The following is a 27,079-nucleotide window of genomic DNA, read 5'->3' as shown; positions in this document are numbered from 1 at the left end:
GAGCATCGTTAAGTTCTGTTGTAACTTGGAATATAAGGCCGAATAGGCTCTAAAAAGCTTGCTCAGTAAGGCACAACAGTTTTTTACTACAAGTCACCACCTGAAAGGGTGAAATTCAGCCTTTAAATGAAAATAAGGGAGGAGACGAGCAGGACGTTTAGCTGATAGTAATTGATGAGCCTGATGAGATTTTGACATTTTATTTTAAATTTGTTTGATTATGATAAAAAATACATACAACTTCAAATTTTCACCCATCTACGATCAACAGTTACTTTTGTATAACGATTTTAATATCGGCAATACAACGTTTGCTGGGTCAGCTAGTATGTATATAAAACAACGTTTAAAAATACAGTCTTCAAAAATTACAAAGTATAAAATAACTTAATAAAGATTTAATTTAATACACATCTTATGCAAACCTAATACCTTTAATATAAATAAAATACTATTATGTCTGTATGTACTACTTTTTGGTAGATTTTAAGTCGGTGCCAAGCCCTAAGGAAAATTAAACTTAATATTGTAAACTGTTTATTTACTGTGACTTTTTAGTGTCTGTAATAGGTTGTTCTGTAAACTGCAATAGGTTTTTTCTTTTCTCGATTACATCAGGTAAACTATTATATTTAGTTGCTTTATTTTGTCATAAATTAAATAGTTATTTTTTAAAGTAGCTATGGGTAGGCCTACGAAAGGTGCCGCGCTCCATAAACAATATAGATCCCAATAAACGCAAAAAAAATTACCGACTTCGAAAAAATGCTTTTCCAAACTCTATATCACGTTCTTGTGAGATAATGAAATATCGTGAAGAACGTTTGTCAATCAACCTAAACGAAAACTCTTAAAAAAGCTGAATACAAAATAAAATTACATCGTTTATGTAAACAATAACATCATCCACGTAAACATTAATGTTCATAAAATGGTAACTACTGGGCAAAACTATGTGAAATTTTAATGGGAGCAAATGACAACTATTCCGCATTAAACTAAATAAGAATCACGTAAATCGGTTTATAAATCTCATTTTAATCGGTGTAAATACATAAAACAAAATACCAATCGAATTCAGAACCTCCTCCTTTTTGAAGTTGGTTAAAAAAAACCTTATACATTCGCAATGCAAAGAAATGAGTCAAATCACTGAGGTGCGCGGGCGTAGGGTACTGAATGCTCATTGGCAAATCCGAGGAGCCAATTTAAAACATGAATAACTCAATATTGTTGAGCCGAACAATGTGACACTAAAGCGGCATCAAATTGGCATTGTCATTCATTCCAGGAAACCTCATTCATAATTAATAAATTTATTGTTCGCGCATACAACAGATATGAACAGGAAACTATTTGCATCAACATTAGCTCGCTGTACTTGGTGTGGCTTCTAATATTGTTCTGCTAGATGCTACTCAGTCACATATTGTGCATCCCACACAAACGTAAATTATAATCTTTAAATATTCTCTCCCAATTTTGTACGGCGGAGATTACGGGACCTAATAATGCATTTTTTGACTTTATCCACTCCGATCGACACAATAAAATCATAAACGTAAATCATATTACCTACTCTGTTATTTTTGCAGAGTTCACTTCAAGCTACCGCCTGCAACTCTATACCTAACATTAAAATTTGCGGTCGCTCAATTCCCAATCAGTGGTATCATTAAGAACGGCAATTATGTTATTTTACTTTGCCACAAACATTTTTTAACAATTCTTTTGAATTTCTGGGATCTTCTTGTAAAAGCATATACATCGCCTTACATAAGACTTTTTACTCGACTTAGCCGAGTAGTAGGCATTATAAGTTTATGTTTGTTCCTGGTGTTAACATTATGGTTATGACAGTATCTAGCAAATTCACTTATGTGCCTCTATGTACCTACATACATAACATTATCAAGAATATTTATTGAGACAAAAGTGAAGATGTTCATTCTAAATCTCTCAATTCTCTTTCCCATGTTTCGAGTTATTGTTTTTTCATTTATGATCACAAAATATGTTGATTACTTCCAGCCCTCCACCGGACAGCAACTGGCGGCGAACGAATTCTGATTCTGCGCTGCACCAGTCGTGTGGCGAGCAGCAGTCGACGGTGCCGCCCCTGTCTCCTCATCACCCGCTGCACTCGCACGCTCACCCACACATGCACCAACATCAGAACCACCGGAGAGGTACGTACATACCTCACCCATCAACCTGCTGAACACGATAGAAATAAGAAGGTACCCGAAGTGACCACTACTACTAGCAATTAAGTATGTAGTGATTAACAAAAGAAATATCTCAAAGAAATATATATATCTTACAACTAAACTCTAACTCTCTCTTAACAGAATTACAGTGGTTTTTCTTTTTGTAGTCCAAGGCATATATTTTCTCAAAATTGATTCGTTTAGCATTCTTTTTGATGTCATTTCTAATATAAATAATAAAACCCCTTATGTTAAAAGCATTGGGTCGACGATAGGAAATCAGGAAATCTGGCGTCGACATAGGTAATAATGTAATGTACCTACATTATGACAGGCTTAGATAATTTATACGTCTAGATAGAGCCTTTTCCTGCTAGAGACAACTGATGAAAACAGCCCAGGTTAATTACATAAGTGTGCGTGACGAGCTATGTCTTACACTCGCGATTTGTATGTCATTTTGTATTAGTATGCGTCCATTGCTCAAAATAGAGGTTAATGTCAACCTCAATTTTGTCTATGTTTTCACTGCTGTCACAGTCTATACATATGTAGGCTCTATCTGTAATTATATTGGTTTTGATCAAAATATACAAATCCCATTTTTCTCTAAATGTATGTCCGTTAATAAATTCCCTTCAATTGCATCCACATTCGCTGTTTCAGCCAATGTACGTCACAGTTGCATCCATTACTTTTCGTACGTACAGGACAACATCACCTTAAGCTGTGAATATTATTACAGTTGACTGCATTATTTATTGTCCATTGCATGCTCATTGCTAATAAAATACAAGTTCCTCAATGAAAAAAAAACATATTTAAAATCGTAGCTTGACTTGTACTGATTCAACAAACAGCAGTGTGAAGTGATCACCTGATGTGAAGTGAAGTGCACCACTAGAGTTAATCACAGGAGTGGTGCCGGCCTTTTAGTAATGTAATAATAATTTGCCCTGTGCTTCCCCAGGGCGTAAAAAGAATAGGGGAGTCCCAGGCCCATGGGTTTCGTAAGCGGCAACTAAGGGCTTTTTAAAAGTGAGAAAGTCATGCTGCCGTCTTATGACGTCAGCACAATCGGGCCAGACTCGCACAGAATACCGGCGTGAAGTAGCGGCCTAATGCCGCTATGTTTGAACCTATGTTCAAGCTCACTTGAGGTTTATAACCAAGTTTGTTGCTTGAGGAACTTCTTGCCTCGCACAGCCACTTTGTGAAATCAATTACCAGCTGCAATTTTCCCGAACCGATTCAACGTAGGGAACTTCCAGCACAGAGCATACTTCCACCTTAAAGGCCGGCAACACTTCTCTTGAATCCTGGTAGTACGGATGTCCCTGGGCGGATGCCTCACTCTTTTGCCCGCTTGCCCCGTCTTATATAAAAAAAATCAGACAGCTCTACGGATCACTCCGAGTGATATTTGAGGTAGAAGTCACATAACGAAGCGACGTCTTATAACACAAAACTGAAAACAAAATTTTATGAACGATGCGGGACTCGAACCCGCGACCTCTCTCGCGTTCCATACGAGAACGCTCCGTCGCCGTCCGTAATTAATCCCAGAAGTGAGGGTGACTTTATAACAAATTGTTTGAACTCTTATAACTTTCTACAATAACTTTATAAAACTTGATAATCAAACTACTATTAACTTTATAAGTGTGAAGTTTGTTGAGTGAAACCTACCTAGAGTCCTTTTTTTGAGCTTTAATGTCCTGATAAGTTTTAAGTCATCATATTCTTTGTTAATATTTTTAAATTATTAACTTATGTTCACAGTCATCTGGCCTCGGTCAGTATTCTTGTAATTGTACTATCGATTTAAAGTATGTTTACAATTAAATTTTCTAATTTCAGCTGCAAATATGCATCTCGATGTTTTGGCAACCCTGGGTATGAATCCAACGAATCGTCCGCGCTCCTCGTGCGAAATCCCAAGGATACCAAATAATAACAAGTAAGTGGATGTATTACCTTTATTTAATTATTACTGGCTCATTTTTATAGACATTTATACTGTTATTTTGAATTTCCCTTTAATTTACACTGAATACGCTTAAGAGAAAAAAGAAAATAATAAACAATTTAGGACAAATTATCCTACGATAGAAGTATATTGATAAATTTCGATAACTGTTATTTTGTGCGTTCATGCAATTCATAATTTTACTAACAAATTGCTAGGCTAAGTAAACCTTGCCTTTCGTCCCTGTCTTTACCCGCCACCGACTTTGATACTTGAATGTCACAAAAACTTGGTATAAGATGTCGCACAACAATTTCATGTGGTACTTGATTAACAAATTCACTAGTAGGTGCGAAATGGGCGTGTTGTGGAATGCCAAATACAAGTACCGGTACGCAACCGAGCAAACCGGTGAGATAGCAGATGGTGGCGGTAGGATCGGAACGCCCACCCTCCTTCATAGGGCACTCAATTATTGCTCAGTCTTATGGCCAAGTTGATTCATTAGTAGTATTTATGGCAAATGGAGTTTGGAATTAATTTAAAATTATTAAATAAAAGACTTTTTAAGAAAAAATTTAAACACTGGTTAAGTGAGCGACTATTTTATACGGTAAATGAATTTCTGAACGCGAGTAATGTCTGAACATAAAATGTGAAACTTGTTGTTAATAATTAATTAGACAATATTTATTATTATTATGTTAGTCTGTTATTATTATATTATTATGTGAGTCTGTAATTCTGTATTATTTTTTAGTATTATGATAATTAATATTTATTGGTTCTGACATCTAGACATATTATATCACCATATCTTAAAACTAATTATGACACAATCAAGAAGCTTAAGGCGCATTGCCATGTGTGTTTTCATCAAAAGCTAAAAATATGTAGCTGACCCACTATTGAAACTGTTGAAAATCATACGTACTTGGGTTTAGTTATCGATTGTTGTTTTAACTGGCTCCCCCATATCAATACTGTATGTGACAAACTCAGAGCATTTTTAGCCAATTTAATTTTAATAAAGGGAAGAATACCATATAAAATATTATTATTTTTATATAACTCACTAGCCGATTCCATTATAAGTTATGGTATTACCAGCTATGGCAGAACATTTAAGACCTACCTAGATAAAATACAAAACATGCAAATCAGTTTAAATAATTAAAGAAATAGTCTCCCCAGTAGTAAAAGAACAACATAAAGCGAATGAATGTAACGATCTCTTCAGGCACTGTAAAATCTTACCAATACACACAAAATTTAATTATTGTCTTCTTAAGGAACAATTTTTCAATCATTAAATTCAAAGTAAAATTTGTCATAAAATAACCACTAGGAAAATCACAAATAATCACTTAAAAACATTAAAGTCCAATAACATTTATGGTTCGCGCACAACACAATATTTGGTTCCTCGGCTATTAAATGACATTGATCCATCTGTAAAAATTAGCATCACCAGAAAAAATTTTAGAGATAAGTTAAAATTGCAATTTTTGAACGTCCTGTAGCTTACATTCTAAGTGGGTCAAACATCGGGTTCTTTGTCACAGCCCAGCGGCCGAGCGAATAGAGATATCGCTGTGCGTGTGCGACGGAATAGCGCGATCGAAAGATAGCGGTGTCCCGTTTTTCGCATAGAGATATAAATCAGCAAAATTTCGTTGCTCTGAACGTATCCAGTTTGTAGAATATTGTTTAAATGGTCACGTCCAACCTTGATTATTCGTGGCAGCTATAGAATACTACCGGCGTAAGGGCTAATCTTAAGGGCTAATCTTAAGGGCGTAATCTTGCTGTTTTGTAAACAACTTAATGTACTTGTTTTTTCGACTTGTTATCCGGTACACTGACGAGAGCATTGGAGAGTAATCCTTAATTTTAATAAGTTTAGTATAGTAAATATATTGAGAAATTGCAGCGCCATCTTGTGTCAAGTTAAAGCCGTGTCGGCGTCGTCGTTCATGGAAAACCACCCCAGTATGCAAATATTTTAAATCACTCAGTTATCTACTTCTGAGTTTTGCGGTTAAACATAGGGCTGAATTTGTTGACACCATAGACCTTATAACACATGTAATAGGCATAGCTACTTGTAACACAGATCAAGTATAAATAAAGTAGCCACTAGTCTAAATGTTATTCATAGTAGTCTTACGGCCGTTCCCAATATTTACTATCTCTTACTTGAGATAAAAACTGTAACTATCGTTGACTTTTCTGTCCCAATAAACTTATTAACGGTACCCCACCTTATCCGTACACGCAGTCTGTCAATGGGAGGACGTATAGTTTATAGGCGATAGAAGTTTGTATGGAAATTGCAATTCACGCGTCCCAATACAAGGCGATAAGAATGACTTACCGGGTATATTGGGACAGCTAATTACTGACAGTAGTAGGTAGTAATTGATCTCTATCTGTAGATAGTATATTGGGAACGGCCGTTAGTGAGCGAATGTTAACGTTGTTGGATTGTGAACCCCACAGCGTGTACGAGAGTGGGGGGGACGGTGGGGGAGGGGGAGGAGGGGGAGGGAACCTGTCGTGCGGGGAGCTGCAGGTGCCGGGCGGCTCTCTGCCGGACCTGACCGCGCTGCACTTCCCCCCGCCACACTACCTGCCGCACAGGACCTCGCCGGAGTACCACCACCATAGATATGTGAGTCGGTTTTCTTTTAGAGCGGCCTAGTGGCTTACCTGATTAGTATTGCACGGAGCCCCATGAAGTTCCATGTCGACGCCGTTGTATATGGTGGATTGAAGTGAAGTGTTGTCTCGCCTTACTGAGTACACCAAGCTTTTTAGAAGCTAATTCGACACTCTCTTCCCTCGATATATCGACGTCAACGATAATCTTGAGTCGAGGTAATAGAAACAAGATAATAATAAACTTATTAGCAGTCTTTGCAATAGCATAGACTCGATTTGAGACACAAGTTTGTTCCAGTTCTCGTCGACGCTCTCCCGGGGGAGTGTAGGACGTATACACTGTGCTGTCGTCTGCATAGCAATGAATGCCGCTGATTTGCAGTAAATCATTTTTATGCAGAAGGAAAAGTGTTTACTATCCAGCAGCCTTGCAGGACACTAGCGGTTATGGGTATTAAGTCGGAGCATGCGCCGTCGAATCTTGATGCTACGATCAGTCAAAAAGCTAGTGATCCATTTGCCTAACTTCTGAGGAAGCTGATAGGAGGGCAGCTTTGCTTTAAAAAAAGATAAAAGGCATTTATTTTAGGTTAAGACCTATAAATTATATAGTAACCCAAAAATTACAAAATTAAACTAAATCTAAATATTGTACATAATAGGCGTTAAACTATGAAATTGCCGTTTTATTGTAATACGTACTCCGTGAATTGACATAGAACCTTTTTCACATGGTACCAATGTCAAAGTCAAATTTATTATTTGACTTTTTTTGTGATTTGTCCAAAGCATTTGACTGCATCCAACGTGAAGCTTTACTCCTAAAACTAAAGCATTATGGAGTAAAAAATAGAGCCCTAAATCTGTTAAAATCATATTTAAGCGAAAAAGTTCAGATAGTCGATGTAAATGGCAAACGTTCTTCGGGTAAACCTGTGGGAATAGGTGTTCCGCAAGGTTCTATTCTCGGTGCTTTCTTGTTTCTTATATACACTCAGCGGTACAATTAACCGCCCACCCTTTTAAAGTGGCAAATTTTGATGTTTTCCCAGTTGTAAGTTATTGGGCATAAATAAGCCAAGTGTGAAAGAAATGTAGTGACGAAAAAATTACAAACTACCCCCTTAACTTTGTTTTTTTTACGCATAAGTTGTGAATAGGATAAATATCGAACTTCGTCTCATTATCGTTATCGTTGCCATACTGCTTACATTGCTTCGGTGGCATTAAAAGTAAACAATTTGAGTTTGTTTTGGTTTCGTAACTTAAAGCTAGTGTTTGGACATCACAAACATGCCATTTGATGCTAATTCAGTGGCGAGAGCCGTCGCTCTTATCGAAGAAGGTTTTAGTCAGCGTTACGTGGCGCGGGAGCGGTGTCGCACGTACCACCTTAAGGGATGCAGTGAAACGGTTTCGGGAAACTGGCTCTTATGAGCGAAGACCAGGACAGGGCCGAAAAAGATGCACCTCCGCTCGTGACGACCGATTTCTTGTGACCAATGTTGTAAGAAATCGGTTCACTACAACTGTGGAGGCACGAAACCAACTTAAAAAAAATTAAATGTATCGTAAAAAATAAATTAATATCTAAGGCCTATTATAACGTGAAAGATTATTTGAATGATAAAGATAGTTGGAATCAATGTTCTAAATTTTATTAATGAATATTGTTATACTCATTTGAATGCTATTGTAACTTTTGTACTTCATCCTGACTTGCACTAAATAACTTATAAAGTGAATAAAGATTTTTTGACTTTGACTATATTCTGTTTCGTCACCTCCAGAGCCCCAGCTCCCCCGGCGCGGTGTCCCCGGGCGGCGGCTCCATATCCCCGGCCACGGGGGGCGTGTCCCCCGCATCAGGCTCCCCCGTGGGTGCCACGGTGCCTCTGTCCTCTCTTCACCACCACAATGACCATAACAATATGTACGAAACACAAGTAAGTTTCATCCAATACTAACACACCTTAACTTAAAGTGATAGATTTACTGCGAATTAATTTGCACTAATTGTTTTTTTTTTTTTTTTTTGTAAGGTTACTTATTATCAGTTTATTTTTGGATTTTTATTGAAATTATCAGTCACGCTCGACTTTGTTATACACATGCGCGTAAAGTGTGCTGGAGACGTTGACGTTAAAGTAAACTTTAACGAGAGTATTTTGTACACAATTATTAATAGAATATTATAGAATAAAAATTATTGATAACACACCACATAATTATTAAATGACAAACCAGAACGAGAAATAAATTCTTAGAACTGATAAAACCAATTAAATAATACAATTTATTACTAAAAACGAAAAAGTTGGTAGTGTGCGGCAGTGAATTTCACCAAATGGAGCTAACTCAGTAATAAACTACACTGGCGTGGCGCCAATGCAGCACTGGTGTTCAATAGCCCCAACATTATTGATTCCTGGAGTAGCAGCGACTAGTAATTTTTTTAAATTATACTTATTAATCATTTATTGTTGTAAACTAAAAAAAGCCGCATCAACTGTCCATAACATTGACAATATGTTCTGAGTGACAACGCAACACAAAACCATTTGCATACCACGATATGACCATCATGGCACTGTGCACCCGATTTGAGAGTATAGTCCGTTTTCCGAAAGGCATCTCAATACTTAATCCATGATAAAGTGTATTGTTGTCACTGTCTTCATAATTAATAATATCTCTAGGTCCATCAAATGACTGGAACTATGAGTATATTACAACATATATGCCTGATAATAATATAGTATAGATATTATATAATTTCGTTAGTAGTTACGATTGTTTTCGTTTCTGCAATATTTGTAGTTTTTTCGTTTCGCCCATAGTATGTGTGTGACGTCACATCGGCTACACCCGCAGTCCTAACTTAACAATTTAATATTTTGGAAAATGTACGTCGTATCTAAAATATATGTTTACTATATGTCTTTAAAGCATACTGTATGCTAATTTGATAATATTTTTCACTGTGCACAGAAATGACAAATACTTATGGATCACGTTTTGATACGTTTTCTGAAATACGGTCCTTAGTCTCACGCACCTGTACTTTTATCGGCATTCGCACTCTCCGAATGTAAACTCATTATTTTGAGGAAGAAATAATTATGGTGGCAGTACTTTCTGGACAAACACTGCACATACAGCTAGATACTTGACACAGATAGATTTCGGGTCACGTGATGGCATCGACCTTGTAATCCACAGACGCCTAATAAAGGGCGATCGCTATCACACACCACATTAGGTAAAGAGATGTTATACAGGATGTAATCGTTAAGTGTGACCAGGAAGTTATTCCGCTACTATTACAGATATCAAAAAACTTTAAACTGAATTCGAAAGTATGTTACCCTGATCAGTAAAATGACTTCAATAACTGTTTAAGATTTTTAAAAAACGAGAAATATCCAAATTTTGTTTGTAAACACTGCATACATTTAGTATGAGATTAGATGACGCAATGATGTCAATTGAATGTCAAAAATTGTATCACTTGAATCGCAAACTGATTTAGTTCGTTCATTCATTCGTACCATGAGGTAATTTTGCAACCTAAACTGGATAGCTTATGTGTCAAAGCGAGCGTCTCGAAAAAAGTTGCTACTTCCTTAGAGGAAAGTGAATCGTGTTGTTACTAACTTTTAAAAAATAGTGAAAACATACAGAAAAGGAAAATTTTATTGATGAAAGATGAGATGAGAATACTTTATTGGACTTTTTTGTACAACAAAATACTGAAAATAAATACCAAAAATGAAAATACTAAAGACTAGACAGTAAGTCCCAGGCTATAGCCTGTTTGCAAGAACGAATTAAAAAAATGTACTCTGTGGTCCTGTTAAATCAAACATCAAAGGGATTGCGTTCATAACTTGTTATTTTTACAAAAACACCTTAGCAAACATTTAATTTGTATTTCAAAGAACTATAATTATTTATATTACTATTATTTAATAAGTACAAAAAAGGGCTTAATGGTTTATAATTTGAAGCTATAAAGCACAATTTTAAAATGTATTTTAAGTATCTTCTACGCAATAAAACCGCTAAAATCATATCATTTTAGTTTTCGAAACGCAACGCATATGGTTCGAGTAAGAGAGACAAACTTATGCAACGACTGTAGAGCGTCATCTCTTTCTCACACCGCGGACCACAGACAAATTTCTTTCGTTCATTCTTCATAAGCTATCCAAACGCCATTAAGTAAAAGGCACTTCATGGTACGAATTTTAGTGATTCAGTTAAGGTACCTAAACTAAACTGCATCGGAATCGTATCGCTTATTAAATGTTGATGGTAGGCCCTCAGTTTAGTACTGAGCTAAAAAAAACCTTTTAAATTAGAAAACTAAAACTAAATTTGTTTAATATCAAAATTTTGGATGTTTTTCGTTTGATTTTTAAAAAGTTATCGATGTCATTTTAGTAATTAGGTCCCCGCTCACCTTGGTCGGTTGACTGAATTGTTTGCATTACGAATATATTGATGATTGGAGTCTACTGGATTAAAAGGTTGATGCCTTTTGTGAAGTGATCAAGGTCGCGCTCAGCTTCCTATGACACAAGAAGAACCACCAGCTCGTTAACGGCCTTTTAGGAGTTTGAGCTAAATTCTTTTTGTTGTACATGATGTTTTTTATATTCAAATTGATTAGGCGTTCCAAATTTCACAGTATTGAAATAAATAATACATCATTGCGTTTGAAGTTTTGAAATGACTGATTTGAATGATTGTTTTTTTTGGCTGATATTGTATGTTTGCACCAGTAAGCTGTAGTTAAATGTGATTAAGATTATCGACAGTATTAATAATTACAAAAGAAAAATAACTCCATTTAGTTGTAGAAATAAGTGAACATGAATCAGTTTAATTCATGTATTTATGCTTGTATGTGTGACAATAAGTAAAGTAAAACTGTATTAGGATTGTAAAAGTTGTCTTGTTCATGTTGCATTGCCAGTATTGATTGTTCTTCGATGTCTTGTGTAGTTAGTACATGTTTGTGGTGTAAAGGTGACACTGTGTGCCGTATATAACTCATTATTTATATACAAATATATACTCTTACTGTGGATTTTATCGATTTCTGACTAGCACTTCTCGAGATACATATCATTTTGAGTTTTAAAAGTTTCTAAATTAAAAATAATTTAAATGTTTTGTATTATAATCTAGGCTACATGAGTGTTACATCACTGAAATATTTTTTCCTTGAAATTTTCTTTCCGTTTGTAAATTTCTTATTTGAAAATTTGATTCGATTCTGGGCCGGCTCAGTCACAAACATAATCCAATGTAATCTAATGGATACTTATTTGATTCACTATGTCAATAGTAAAATTTTCAAAAGACCTGTGAAACAGAATCCTCTTCACCATTAATTGGACAGAAAATAAAGCTTTACAAGCAGAAAATATGTCAATAAGGTAAAAGTAAGGGTCAAAAATCATTTATTTGAAACGGTAGTATCGTCTGTAACATATCTGATCCAAACCATAGAGATCACTCAAACTATGTGATAAGTTTTGTCTCGCAAGTGTGTTCTTGGTGTTATTTCAACAAAAACCTTTAATAATCTTAAATAAGATAAGAGTAATGGATCTAGAAATTTTAAAGGAGATTTAAAAAGAAAGGGTTTTTAAATAATTTTATTTTAAAATTATATTCTTGTTCAAAGCAATCCATTCATAAGGCTTGAAAATTTATGGTTTCCATTGCACACTCAGCCGAAACCTCTTCACATCCAGTCAATCATTATTCAAAAAGAGCCCTAAAGCTTAAAGGCTCTTATATAAATACACTACCTTCCAGTAAAGCAATGAAAGCAAAGAATACTAGGTCTAATAAAGCTAGCCCCTGGACTAAAGAATATAATTTTAGAAAAAGTAAGAGCACCTACGAGATTCCAGATTGGCTATGTTGTCTGACTTTTGACGGAATGTCAATAAACCTACAAATATTTATACGGCTCATAAAGACCAATTAAAAGTTTTTACTTCAAACGACAAAAATACTTGTTAAATTTTTCCAAAATAAAATAGTGAATATGCAACCATAACATATTTTCAATGAATTTAATTAATACAATAAAGAGTCTAATTTAATTATAATCATATGTATATTAAGATTTTATAACCAATTAAAATTCAACAATTTTTGTTTACATTTTGTAATTATTATAACCTTTGTAATTATTTGCATTGTACACGGACATTTTTTTGTTTATTTCAGAACCACTTATCTGTACCAAACACAAATAATTATCTTCATCATAGTAAGGTTCGTTTTGTTTCGCAAACTTTTTATTATATTTTTCGAGTTACTCTCTCTCATTACACATTTAATCCCCTGCGTGCTTAACTCGCTACGAAACGCCTCAATTCATCGACTAATATTTCCGCATTTCTGAATGATGCATTCAATTGTAAATATTATCTCAATGTTTGCATGGTTTTGCTTTGAAACATCCTCGCTAACACGGGTTTCATTTTTGCATTTTTTATATAAATATATTTAAATCAATAGTTTATCGGAGATTTTAATAGTATATAAAATACGGCACCTGTTTATAAAATATTACAGTAACTTTTGTAAAACACAATATACCAATTATTTTTATGTAGATATAGGAATTTTGTTTTGTTTGTTATGATTATTTTTATATATTTCCAACTATGACAACGATTTATTCTACTCTCATAATGTTGGATAATATTCTCATTAATTCCTAATTTCAAGATTTTTCTACGCTTTTGTTTTTATACATAATAATCGCTTTTCAATAACTGCATGGTATGTCAGAATTATCTCTGCGGATAATTTTTGTAGGGAATCTAAATAATAGCGAATTTATTTCTTAAAAATGTAAAAATTTAATTCTAATTTATATGGCTTATTGTTAAATGCTTGTTTTGGGTTATTTCTGATGGTTGATCTCATCTGGAATAAAACTGCAGCGGAAGGGACTGATTATCATGCAAGATATGTGTTTTATGAAGGACCGTTCTACGCTTTGGGCTTGCATACTTCCAATGCATCTACAGAGTGAGATGTATAACACTACAATCTAGCAGGACTTTATTACAATCATGAACAACAATACTCTATGAATGCTTTTTATAAAAGACAGAAACTCGTACTCGTACCATAAAATCGGATTGCGATACGCGATGCGATTACGACTGTTACAATTTTGAGAGGTACTCTAATAGCTATCCACTCTCGGCGAACAGATTATCTGCAAAAAGAAACCAACATTGACGCGGGTTTCGATGCTCCACTGTAGAATAGTGGATGGACAGTAGACACTCATTGTATTTCTAGAAAATTTTAGTATGTCATAGAATTTGTTGATTTTTGTGGTGTTTGTAATAAAATCCGGCGAGGTTTTAGTGTGTATGACAATATTTAAATATAATAATGCGTTTTGTTTTCAGAATATGTCGCCTCTGGACCACAGTTGGCTCGCGTCGAGCTATCAGTCCCACTGTAGTCCGCCCTCACAATATTCCTCTACGTCTAATATAAATGTTCCCTCTCCCACGGTAAGTGTATACTCTATTTGGATGATTATTATTTATTTTTAACTCTTTTGTTAATCTTGTTTTTTTTTTAATGTATTGCTTTCTCTATGTGAAATTATTGCGGAAATTTTACTATTTCTTTTTATTTCATCCCACTTCTGACTTATCGAAACTATCACAGATGGTGCATAGTCCGGGCAGTCCCGTGGAATCTCCGCAGACGGACTACAATAACCTGCATCAGGCGCTACTGCAACCTTTCGAGCAAATTACAATGGTGAGTCATATATATTATAATATTTTGATTATCTTTTGCTGCTAGGTCACCATTTTCATACAACTTTGTAGTCATAAGTCAACTTTAATAATAAGTATCTAATTGACGATTATATTTTGAAAGCATTTGTGGTTAGCTAGTGATGACAAATTGCGTCATTGTTTTATAGTTAAAAATCCACAGTAATCCGAAGTTTGGTATAGGAAATATTTATAACTTTCATATTATCGCTAGTTCCTTACTATGAATTACTAGAAAGCAAAGTTTTGATTATTTTTTTCACAATTAAAATGTTTTAATTTGAGGGTTTCTAATTTTTAAATTTCAAAGATTTCCAAATAAAGTGATGCAAACATTTTGTATCGACTCCTTTTGAGACCCTGAGTTCCGGTTTACCTCCTGACAGTTTACATCAAGAAGAAGTGCATATAGTTATTAACATTGTAACATGTCTAACAAATTATTAAATTAAATAATATGTAAATTATTCATTAATCAGAAATCAGAATGTTAGCTAAATGACAGGATCAGTACTGAACCATAAAAGCGTAATGTGGTATTTGTGAATTAAAACATAATTAAAAATACAAAAATACATTCGTAATCCAAATTTATAAACGATGCGGGACTCGAACCCGCGAGTTGATTGTATGGTATGCCACAACCTGAAAGTTGAACAAGATTACCAAAATATACGACCCATGCGTTCTCGCTTGGTCGGCTCAGTTGTAAAGAGCGCTCGGATGGAACCCGAGAGGTCACGAGTTCGAGTTCTGCATCGTTTATAAATGTTGGTTACAAAAAAGTGTGGGTTATTACTTAAAAAAAAATGATTATGAATTATCGTCGCTTAAATTTTGTATTAAAGTAATGTAAGGTATTTAAGAAGACTGTTGCACAAAATCAGCAAAATAATTACAAAACCTACTTTGTTGCCGATCGATGTAAATACTTTTCATTTTCATGTAGTCAAACCAAACTTTATATGTCATAATATGTTTTATTGATAAGCATTTAACATTTCATTGCATCGATAATGGAATAGCAAGGAGTTGTGAGTAATTTTAGTGATTAGTATAATAGGAGCTTTATTAATAGTACATTAAATTAGGAATTCAAATGTGTTGAAATTATTTCGTTAATTCGGCACTCACATTAAAGATATCACAATGAAGCATAGATTTGCACCGACAGAAGCACATCTTGAAACGGAGAAACTGTTGTTGTGACAAATTCTGTTGATACAAGTATAATAATTGAAGGTAAATAAAACATCTTGATAAACCAATCTAGATTGTTCTTTATTTAAAGTGATACAGATGATTCTCCAATGTTGAATCCCCTAACTTGACGAGCTGTTGAAAAAAGCTAGGACGGCAGTCACCTCTCGTACTTGAGGATGCCTCGTGTAGAGCCGATTTAGTGAAGATGACTAAATATCATCATTTACAACTTTTTAATTTATGAATTTCTGCAAAATATCACATATTTCATACAATTGCTGATGGATGGGGTAAAAAAAGGTGTAGCGATGATTAAGAAGGGTATTTTCAATTCGTTTGATCATGTTAAAGAGGATTGACATGGATCAGATTGGAGATGTACTAAAAAGGAGTCAGGATCAGCCAAGAATGAAAGAACTGACATGAAATGGACAGATATGGAATATATGTCATCCTCGAAACATTTATGGGTTATTAATATGAACAACCTCGATTAACGTGCATTTCAAAGTCAGTAGTTCAGATTACCTTTGTTGATAATTGAGTTGGTGTAAAAGAGATTGAAATAGTATGTTTGATTATTACTACTTGTTAACATTCACAAGTACAGTTTGAAATTACTCGTATATCTCTTAGCTCACACTCAATGTTATAATCTCGAGCGTTTTATTTACCTTTATTCAAACAAGATTCAAATGAATCACAAACTTGCTTTACTATGTGACGCGATTAATTTATCGAGTACAAACTTAATGAAGATATTTTTACAGTCCATTACAAGCAAATAGTAAAGCAAGTGTCTATTATCTAGATCTGTTGCGATTGTGATCTCGAAATATAACATAAATACGTTAAAACGCGTTATGGATTTCAAAATGGTCTTCTTGGAAAATACGCCAATAACTCTGAGTGTAACCGCGATTTCGCTTGTCATCTTGAGATAATAATAGCACAGTAGTTACACCAGCCCCGGTGCTCCCTCTAACCGAAATACAAATATTTCTTGTTAATTACTGTTTGACGGCGACGGCAGAACAATGAGCCGCTTTGGTACCCATCCTGAGGTAATTGTTGAGAGAACAGCACCGCAACAGATTAGATAGTAGACGAGGAGTGGCGTGTATGTGTGGGTGTTGGTAACATTGGTGTAACGTTGGTTGGTTGGTTGGCCAAGGACTGGGCGCAGCTGGTGCAGAGTCTCGTGGAGTCAGGCTGGACCGCTCACGTCCAGGTCGCCGAAAATGTACGACACGCATTATAACATTACATTCTGTTATTATTCTTTCGGTTTCCTTTGTAGTCAGGATGCGAGCAAAATTTCTGCGGTGAGAGATAGCGGACCTCTCCGTTTTAGAATGTGAGAGTAGTATTGCCGATGCAGCGCGCTCGCTCACACTACATTGCGTTGAAATGTGACATTACACCTTAACAGTCGGTATGTAGTGTCAGATACAGGCTACTTACTCTAGTAGTCCGTTCGAATTAAAATTATTTGTGATATCATATATTCTCTATTTCTTAAAGGTAAATTCATTTGCATTTCCCGTTTGTTGGTATAGTTTCGGCAAAGGGAATAGTAACTGTATCCTAAAAAATAATTATACCAAATAATATGTGCATACTTTGTTTATTTGAATGAATTTAAAAAAGGAAGGTTCTGAATAAAAAATTAAAGAATAAAGATTCTGATCTTTCTGATTCTTGCTACGGGCTCATAGTCTGAATAGGTACCAATAGCTTAATCCAATAATTAAAAAAAAAATCACTTACGAAATGTTTTAAATAACAAATTCTAATTAATATTTCCATAAATCTAGGCAAAAAGAAACAAATATCAAATGTATATGTTAAGTACAAAATAAAGTTATACGGAAACTGTATTTGAAGTTACATGGCGGTATTTTGAAAATACGTAACGTGTTTTATGAAGAGGCGATAGTACAACTCATTATTGATAAAAATTTTGCTCGCATTCCGATCGTAGCGTACACGAGACACGTACGACACCCGTTTTATAGTAAACTTCCAATTTTGACTCGTATTGAATGCAATCTAGATATAAATAAACGCTTTGTATTTTAAGTTTGCTTCACACAATGTTATGACTGCAATTTTAGTCTTATTTATCGAAGAAATATAACAGACACCACACAAAAGAAAGTAAAGATTACACGGGCAAAACAGCGTGTAAAATTATAAAGAATACTGGGCTATTAGTTGTCTCTTTCTAGAATTCTTATTAGCTTACGTTATACATGTTATGTCAATGTATAATTTTTTATATATTTTTAATCACATGTATAAAAGCCTCTAACATTAATTTTCAGGTATATTTAATCTTTATAGTATTACTGTAAGATATTATTAATTAAGATTAACAAGAGAAAGCGGCAGAAGCTTTGTGATAACTAGATATAAGAAAGAGATAGGTATTGGCTAAGGGCTTTCAATCCCGCGGCCTGTATTCAATCTCGGCATTCGCGGGACTACGAATTTTCAATCCCGCGGGATCTCGGTATTTGCGGGATCCCGCATATTGAAACTATGCACATTTTTAAACAATGAATTTATCAACTCCACATTTATTTACGTACATATTACTATTAAAATGAGATCAATCAAATTATACTGTTTTTCTAACAAAAACAAACTTCTAACAAAATAACAAATTCTGAATAAAAAGCAAATTAAAAATAAACAAATCGTTGTCAAAAATACACAAAGCAAAATTAAAAAAAAACACATTTTAAACTGAGAAATTATTACTTAATTATTAAGTTTGTCAGCTTCTAATCTTAACTGAAAATGTTTCGAAGGAAACACAACATGTCTAAACGTCGTCTTCCAAACTACTGCGTATTTCAGACGCAATATAGCCTGCAGCAGAAAATGCCCTTTCTGATTCCACACTTGTGGGCGGTATTCCTTTTAAGGGTTTGTACGTGAATGTAAAATTAATGTATCAATAAACTTCACAAAAATACGAAACAGTTAATAACTTGAGTTATTAAGAATAATATTTCACGCACATTATCCTATTTTGCATCGCATGCACGATTTTTTTCAGTCCCGCAATTCCCGCGGATCCCGCGCCCGTAATCTCATCAAATCTCGCGGGATTGGAAAATGGCGCGGGATCCCGCAATACCGAGATCTCAGTATTGCGGGATTGCAAGCCCTATATTGGCTGAAGTGTCCCATTCTTTGATTTTATATGGTCAGTTCAATCTATATGATGAATGATAGAAACGGTCGTAACATTGTCAATCGTCGCAAGCTGTGGCGTATTCCGTTTATAGTTTCATGAAATGATGTTATTTTTAATTCCTAGCATGTATCACATAGGTAACAACTCTATTGCGTTTTTTAATGTATATTTATTGTTAGTTAGTAAAAAAGCATGATATTATGGTAGTTCTTTCCGATTATATCTCTCACCTATTGTGGAGTTGTTTCAATTGAGGTGTTCAAAAGTATGTATCTTAATATTATTTTGTGAGTTTGACTATTTTAATGAGTAGCTATTTGACTATATTTCTCTACAAAAACAACGTATTATCATGAAGAATCATGTTGAATATATTGTTTGCAATCAAGTGATTATTTCGCCGGGCATATAATAAAAAGGTTCCTTTTGAAAGTGTTACCAACTAATTACTTATTGTTAAAGAAAAGAAAAAAATGTCTCTGAGTTTGTAAGAGGGAGCAAACGGGCATAATCATAATCGCCGATAGTGCCGAGGCAATAAAGATGCGTTTGCGCTCGTTCTCAATGTGGAGGCACTTTAATCTTTTGCTAAGTGATCAAATTAAATAAATAAAATAAAAATACCTTTATTGCAGCCTTAAAAAAATAATTGGTTTACAAATTTATAAATTTTAAACATGGTTTTTTAATAATTATTTTTGACATTATAGATATATAAAAAAATTAAAATTCACAATTATATAAATTAATAGAGTTGTGTATGCACTAGGTAATATTTATTGGTTATTCTTAAAATATAATAATGTTATATTATGAAATTATAACATAACTAGCTGACCCAGCAAACGTTTGCCGATATTAAATTCGCGATACAAAAGTAACTGTTGATCGTAGATGGGTGAAAATTTGAAGTTGGATGTATTTTTTAATGCTGACTCATAATCAATCAAATTAAAAAAAATGTAAAAAAAAAATAAAAAAAAAAATCGTGTGGACTACCCTTAACATTTAGGGGGATGAAAAATAGATGTTGTCCGATTCTCAGACCTACCCAATATGCACTTAAAATTTCATGAGAATCGGTCAAGCCGTTTCGGAGGAGTTCAAAGTTTAACACCATGACACGAGAATTTTATATATTGGATGTTATAATCTTAAAATATAAAGTGATCAGATTATCTAGAATAATTAAATTTGATTCATCACTCGTTGCAATAGTTGATTTTCTAAAACGTAAAAAAGTGAATGCTAATTTGATCAAGCAATGAATAGTAAAATTCGGTTATAATATTATAGGTTCTCTAATCTTTTAAAAAGTGTTTTTTTTTAATGAGTTTTAAATTTTCGTGTCCTTGCACTTCACTGTTTCGCTTCCTTCTCGGGGGCTTTAGTGTTGTTATATTTTATATGTTTCTATTCCTAATACTTCTGCTTCTATTATTGGCACGTTTTAGTCGCACGTTTAAATTTATTTGCCGGACTGAAATTTATACGCTTTTACTTTTCGAATAATTTGATTTTCTCTTGCCTGAGTTGTAGTGTTTTGTTCGTAAATAATTATTTTAATAAATGTTTCATTTCTAGTTGGACCCGCCTACTTCGAGCTACAGTACAACGTATATAAACCACAGTTCGCCCCATTCACCGCAGACAACAAACTCGCAACATACATATTCAAGTGTAAGTTTCATATTCTAACATGTTATTTTTTCTGCGGAACAGGAGAACAAACGAGACTAACTAGTAACTACCTAGGAATCACAGGGGCGTTGCCAGACTTTTACGAAGGTCTTCGCGCTTTTTTTGAAGGTACCCATGTCGAACCGTTCAGGAAATAACGCACAAGTGGCAGAAAGTAAGTTGAAAATCGCACTCACACAATATGGCCGCCGCGTATACGGCTCATCTTTAGGCTAAAATTATATATTTAGAACGACATTGTTCTGTATACACGTCTTAAATTTTAAAAATCGGCCCAGCAGTTAAAGACGCATTCTCAAAACAGAGAGGTATCGAATAGCACCACTACACTGACACCGCTCAAACACATACACGTACTTAAAGTTAGTTGCGGGAATCAAATGAATTTGATACTTTAGCAAGTTTGAATTTTGTTTTTTTTTTAATACATATTATGTATTTTTGATAATTGGTTGATGTATTCGTTTAGTAGATATTTATTAGAACTTTAGATGGCAATTCTGTCGCATAACGTCTTGTGCAGTAAACGCAGTTTTTTTTAATCCAAGATGGCCGCCGCGAAAAATTATGATTTGAGCAATATGGGTATTGGGTATTCAAATTCAAATTCAAATATTTTTATTCAAAATAGTATTCAAAATCACTTATTGAACGTCAAAATCTACCACCCATTCAAAAGAGACTGCCTCAGACCTGAGAAGAATGGGCGCAAGAAACTCAGCGGGCTTTTTTTTTAATATAAAATATGGATTACAATGTAATATCGTACAATAAACATTTATAATTAAAGAGCCTGAGGGTGTTCGCTTTATTCCCAGTCCGTGGTGTCATTAAGAAAATCGTTTATGCTATAATAACCTTTCCCACACAAACGTTTTTTAACAATTCTTTTAAATTTCGTAACACATTTGTTTTGTACATTTTCTGGGATCATATTGTAGAAGCATATACATGGCCCAACAAAAGACTTACTAACTCGACCCAACCGAGTAGGCATTACAAGTTTATGTTTGTACCTCGTGTTAACATTTTGAATGTCACAGTTTCTAGAAAACGCCTCAATGTCCTTATGAACATACAAAACATTATCGAAAATGTATTGAGAAGCAACAGTCAAAATATTTATTTCTTTAAATTTTTCTCTTAATGATTCTTTAGGATCTAGGTTATAAATCGCGCGAATAGCCCTCTTCTGCAGCACAAAGATAGTATTAATATCGGTCGCACTGCCCCATAACAATATACCATAGGACATAATACTATGAAAATAACTAAAGTATACTAATCTCGCCGTATCTATGTCAGTTAACCGTCTAATTTTCTTAACCGCATATGCTGCAGAACTAAGCCTATTCGCCAATCCTTCAATATGGGGGCCCCACTGCAATTTGGAATCAAGAGTAATGCCAAGAAATATAGCAGATTCCACTGGTTTCACCCCCTCTCCATTTAATAAAATATTCGCATCTACATTTTTGACATTTGGCGCGATGAATTTAATATATTTGGTTTTATGATTATTTAACAATAAGTTATTGGCGCTAAACCAGTACACGATGTCAGATAGAGCATTGTTTACTTCGTCATACAAAACTTGGCTTCGTTTCACTTTGAATATAAGTGAATTGTCATCCGCAAACAATACCACCTTGTGTTTTTTTTCTACAAGGTTAGGTAAATCGTTTATATAAATTAGGAAGAGGAAGGGTCCAAGAATAGACCCTTGTGGTACCCCCATACCGAGAGGAGTCCCAGGAGATCTCCTGCCATTCACCTCGACCCTCTGAATCCTATTATTTAAATATGAGATCAGAAGATCGAGTGCAGATCCTCTTATACCATAGTGGCATATCTTCCTGACTCGTATCCGAGATTATCGAGGGTGCAGAGAACGAATTTGGGATCATTTTGGAAGTGAAACTTCTTTGCCCGCATGAGGGTAAAATTTTTACGGATGAAACGGAATAAAGAGTCACGAAAATGAAGGACGTTTTTATCAAATAAGAGGGGAGGGAGATTGAGTCTGATTGAGATAGAGTGAGAAAATGCGAATGTAGTATGGAGCAGACGGTACCGCTATGAAGTAAAACAACTTCACTACTAGCGTTGTATCATGTAGGTTTAGCGCGCGGCCGCGAGTAAGTAGAACGTCTTCCCTGCTAGCTTTGTATTTTTTATTTTATTTTATTTGGGACACAAAACAATTACACACTAGATGATTACATTAGAGGAAGAAATAACATAAATAGTACTGAGTGAATAACCAACGACAGTGTCCACGGGTTACTATTTAAGTGTTAGGTAACAAGAAAGAAAAGTAGTTATTACAAACAGATGTAGCTTACAATATTATTATGATGTTACGTATAAGTCTCCAATGAGAATATTTAATTTCATAACAATGAGATTTAAGTTTAAATTTAATTAAATAACATTAATTAAGTTGATGCTGTTTCAATGTGCTATTAATTGCTGATTTGAATTGTCGTTCCGATATACCTAATATGTCAATATCTGAAAAGATTTCATTGTATGTGCTAAATAGGCGTTGCAGAGGCGCGCGTTTGCCGGAGTTGGTTCGAATTGGGCTAACTGCAAAAAGGGGACGCTTACGTACACTGCGCTGACATACAACTCTTGGGACCTGGAAGTTTAGATTGTGTACTAAATCACTGCAGTCATATTTGTTGTTACATAATCCATATAATGTTTTAGCCCCAAGAAGTTTCCTTCTGGTCTTTAGGGTCTGTAAATTATATTTTTGTAGCAGATCGGGGTATGATAATTTAGATCGGTAACATCTATAATGAGTCGATTTTAGAAATTTACGCTGTAAAGTCTCAATCATATCGGTATATTTACTGTACAGAGGATCCCAGACCTGTACAGCGTATTCAAGTTGAGGACGTATTAGTGATTTGTAAAGTGTTATGTATGTTGTATGTTGTTTAAACTGGCGGGATACGCGCATGACAAATCCAAACATCTTATATGCATTGTTTACAATGTTGTTGATGTGCTGGTCTAAATGTAGTTTAGAGTCAAAGTATTGTGCAAGTTTAATGTGTAATAATAATTAGTAAGACATCTCATAATTTTTAATATTGAGAAAAATCAATTGGTTTAGAGAACAGATTAGGATAATTATTAATATATACGAGATTTAAAAATTGGTTTTTACAAATAAGTTTCACTTCTGACATGTGTACTTTGTACGCACGTCATTTTTTGTGTTGTCTGGTGCTTTGGGCGTAGCTTCCCCCCTAAGGACACCTCCCCTACAAGTGGAGTTGAAAAAAATACTGGAGACTTACCTTGTGGGGTATCGTTGGATAGGTCTTTGAAAGTTAGATTCAGGTTTGATACATTTCCTTTGGTCTTTTGAAAATAATGCGGGCTTAAGGAAGATATACGTTACATTTATGTAATAGCTTATACCTTATGATTACAATATCTATTGAAATAACCCTTCTTGACGTAATATGTTGGTAATAATTGATAAGAAGGGCAGAGCTCCTTGTGGTTAAAAAGAGGATGAAAATTTTTATGCATGTAGGGTATCATAAGATAGCTCTTTCAAAATCAAATTTTGAGATTTTTTAATTAGATTGGTAACGGATTGTGTTTTGAAAATATTGTGGGTGAAAAGTCGAAACGTAAATATTTATATATTTAGGGAATGAAGAATTAATTTAGCATGTGGGATATTGTTAGACAGGCCTTTTATAATATAATTTAAGTTTATGAATGAATTCTAATATAGTAGATTTCATAGGCACCATCATTGATTTCGATTTTGACCCGATATTCGTTATTGTTGACCCCGAAAACCATGAAAATGACACCCATGAAGAGAAGTTGGTAATTTTCATAGGCGCCATTGCCGCCATTGGATTTCGATTTTGTCCCGATATTCGTTATTGTTGACCCCGAAAACGATGAAAATGACACCATGAAGAGAAGTTGGTAAATTTCATAGGCACCATCTTGGATTTCCATTTTGACCCAATATTCTTTATTGTTGACCCCAAAAACCATGAAAATGACACCCATGAAGAGAAGTTGGTAATTTTCATAGGCGCCATCTTGGATTTCGATTTTGACCCGATATTCGTTATTGTTGACCCCGAAAACCATGGAAATGACACCCATGAAGAGAAGTTGATAAAATTCATAGGCGCTATCTTGGATTTCGATTTCGACCCGATATTCGTTATTGTTGGCCCCGAAAACGATGAAAATGACACCATGAAGAGAAGTTGGTAATTTTCATAGGCGCCATCTTGGATTTCGATTTTGACCCGATATTGTTGACCCCGAAAACCATGGAAATGACACCCATAAAGAAAATTTTGTAGATTTCATAGGCGCCATCATTGATTTCGATTTTGACCCGATATTCGTTATTGTTGACCCCGAAAACCATGAAAATGACACCATGAAGAGAAGTTGGTAAATTTCATAGGCGCCATCTTGGATTTCGATTTTGACCCGATATTCGTTATTGTTGACCCCGAAAACCATGGAAATGACACCCATGAAGAGAAGTTGATAAAATTCATAGGCGCCATCTCGGATTTCGATTTTGACCCAATATTGTTGACCCTGAAAACCATGGAAATGACACCCATGAAGAGAAGTTGGTAAATTTCATAGGCGCCATCTTGGATTTCGATTTTGACCCAATATTCGTTATTGTTGACCACAAAAACCATGAAAATGACACTCATGAAGAGAAGTTGGTAAATTTCATAGGCGCCATCTTGGATTTCGATTTTGACCCGATATTCGTTATTAATTCCCCGAAAACGATGAAAATGACACCCATGAAGAGAAGTTGATAATTTTCATAGGCGCCATCTTGGATTTCGATTTTGACCCGATATTCGTTATTATTGACCCCGAAAACCATGGAAATGACACCCATGAAGAGAAGTTGATAAAATTCATAGGCGCCATCTTGGATTTCGATTTTGACCCGATATTGTTGACCCCGAAAACCATGGAAATGACACCCATGAAGAGAAGTTGGTAAATTTCATAGGCGCCATCTTGGATTTCGATTTTGACCCAATATTCGTTATTGTTGACCCCAAAAACCATGAAAATGACACCCATGAAGAGAAGTTGATAAAATTCATAGGCGCCATCTTGGATTTCGATTTTGACCCGTTATTGTTGACCCCAAAAACCATGAAAATGACACCCATGAAGAGAAGTTGATAAAATTCATAGGCGCCATCTCGGATTTCGATTTTGACCCGATATTGTTGACCCCGAAAACCATGGAAATGACACCCATGAAGAGAAGTTGGTAAATTTCATAGGCGCCATCTTTGATTTCGATTTTGACCCAATATTCGTAATTGTTGACCCCAAAAACCATGAAAATGACACCCATGAAGAGAAGTTGGTAAATTTCATAGGCGCCATCTTGGATTTCGATTTTGACCCAATATTCGTTATTGTTGACCCCAAAAACCATGAAAAGACACCCATGAAGAGAAGTTGGTAATTTTCATAGGCGCCATCATGAATTTCGATTTTGACCCGATATTCGTTATTGTTGACCCCGAAAACCATGGAAATGACACCCATGAAGAGAAGTTGATAAAATTCATAGGTGCCATCTTGGGTTTCGATTTTGACCCGATATTGTTGACCCCGAAAGCCATGGAAATGACACCCATGAAGAGAAGTTGGTAAATTTCATAGGCGCCATCTTGGATTTCGATTTTGACCCAATATTCGTTATTGTTGACATATGAAAATGACACTCATGAAGAGAAGTTGGTAAATTTCAAATATTTTTTCAATAAATTAATTTTAAAAATAATTTTAAATTTAGAGATGTGCTTAAAAATCACTAAATCTTCAAAAAAATACAGAAACATAATTTTTTGAAAATCTGACTGCTTACAGTATAAAAGAAAAAAATATTTTTTAAAGCTCTACAATACTGTCAGTATTGTAGAGCTTTTAAAAAATATTCATGTTCGTACAGCGATCTTTCCGATTACGAGCTGCTGCTTATAACCGACACAGTGTCTACCCACGACGCCGGCCGAGCGCGGACTGACGTTGTTTCGATAGATCTTTCTGTGCAATGCTTACGGAGTGACAAAATAAAATAACCCTAAATACCACACTTTAAAGCTCATGCTTATCAGAAAAATATATGAATTTTAGACGATTCATTTATATTTTTTTCTGAGATTATTTGTAACATATTCATTAATTATTCCCGTGTTTATGAAAATATTATATCTGCATTCCTTACGTA

General features: G+C 34.7%; 1 protein-coding gene across 1 annotated transcript in view; it reads left to right on the top strand.

Annotated features, from left to right (window-relative positions):
* The window catches only part of LOC126976864 (CREB-regulated transcription coactivator 3-like), a 49,053-nt gene that overhangs the window by 5,490 nt on the left and 16,484 nt on the right, over window positions 1-27,079 (top strand). The window contains exons 3-10 of the mRNA XM_050825483.1: window positions 2,032-2,189; window positions 4,071-4,170; window positions 6,682-6,853; window positions 8,634-8,789; window positions 13,096-13,143; window positions 14,301-14,408; window positions 14,569-14,664; window positions 20,680-20,775. Of these exons, the coding sequence (XP_050681440.1) occupies window positions 2,032-2,189; window positions 4,071-4,170; window positions 6,682-6,853; window positions 8,634-8,789; window positions 13,096-13,143; window positions 14,301-14,408; window positions 14,569-14,664; window positions 20,680-20,775 (934 nt within the window). The remainder of the gene's footprint in view (window positions 1-2,031; window positions 2,190-4,070; window positions 4,171-6,681; window positions 6,854-8,633; window positions 8,790-13,095; window positions 13,144-14,300; window positions 14,409-14,568; window positions 14,665-20,679; window positions 20,776-27,079) is intronic.

This window comes from Leptidea sinapis, chromosome 42 (assembly GCF_905404315.1).
Source record: "Leptidea sinapis chromosome 42, ilLepSina1.1, whole genome shotgun sequence".
NCBI lineage: Eukaryota > Metazoa > Arthropoda > Insecta > Lepidoptera > Pieridae > Leptidea > Leptidea sinapis.
The sequence above is the reverse complement of the archived record's forward strand: the minus strand, read 5'-3'. Positions and strand labels throughout refer to the sequence as shown.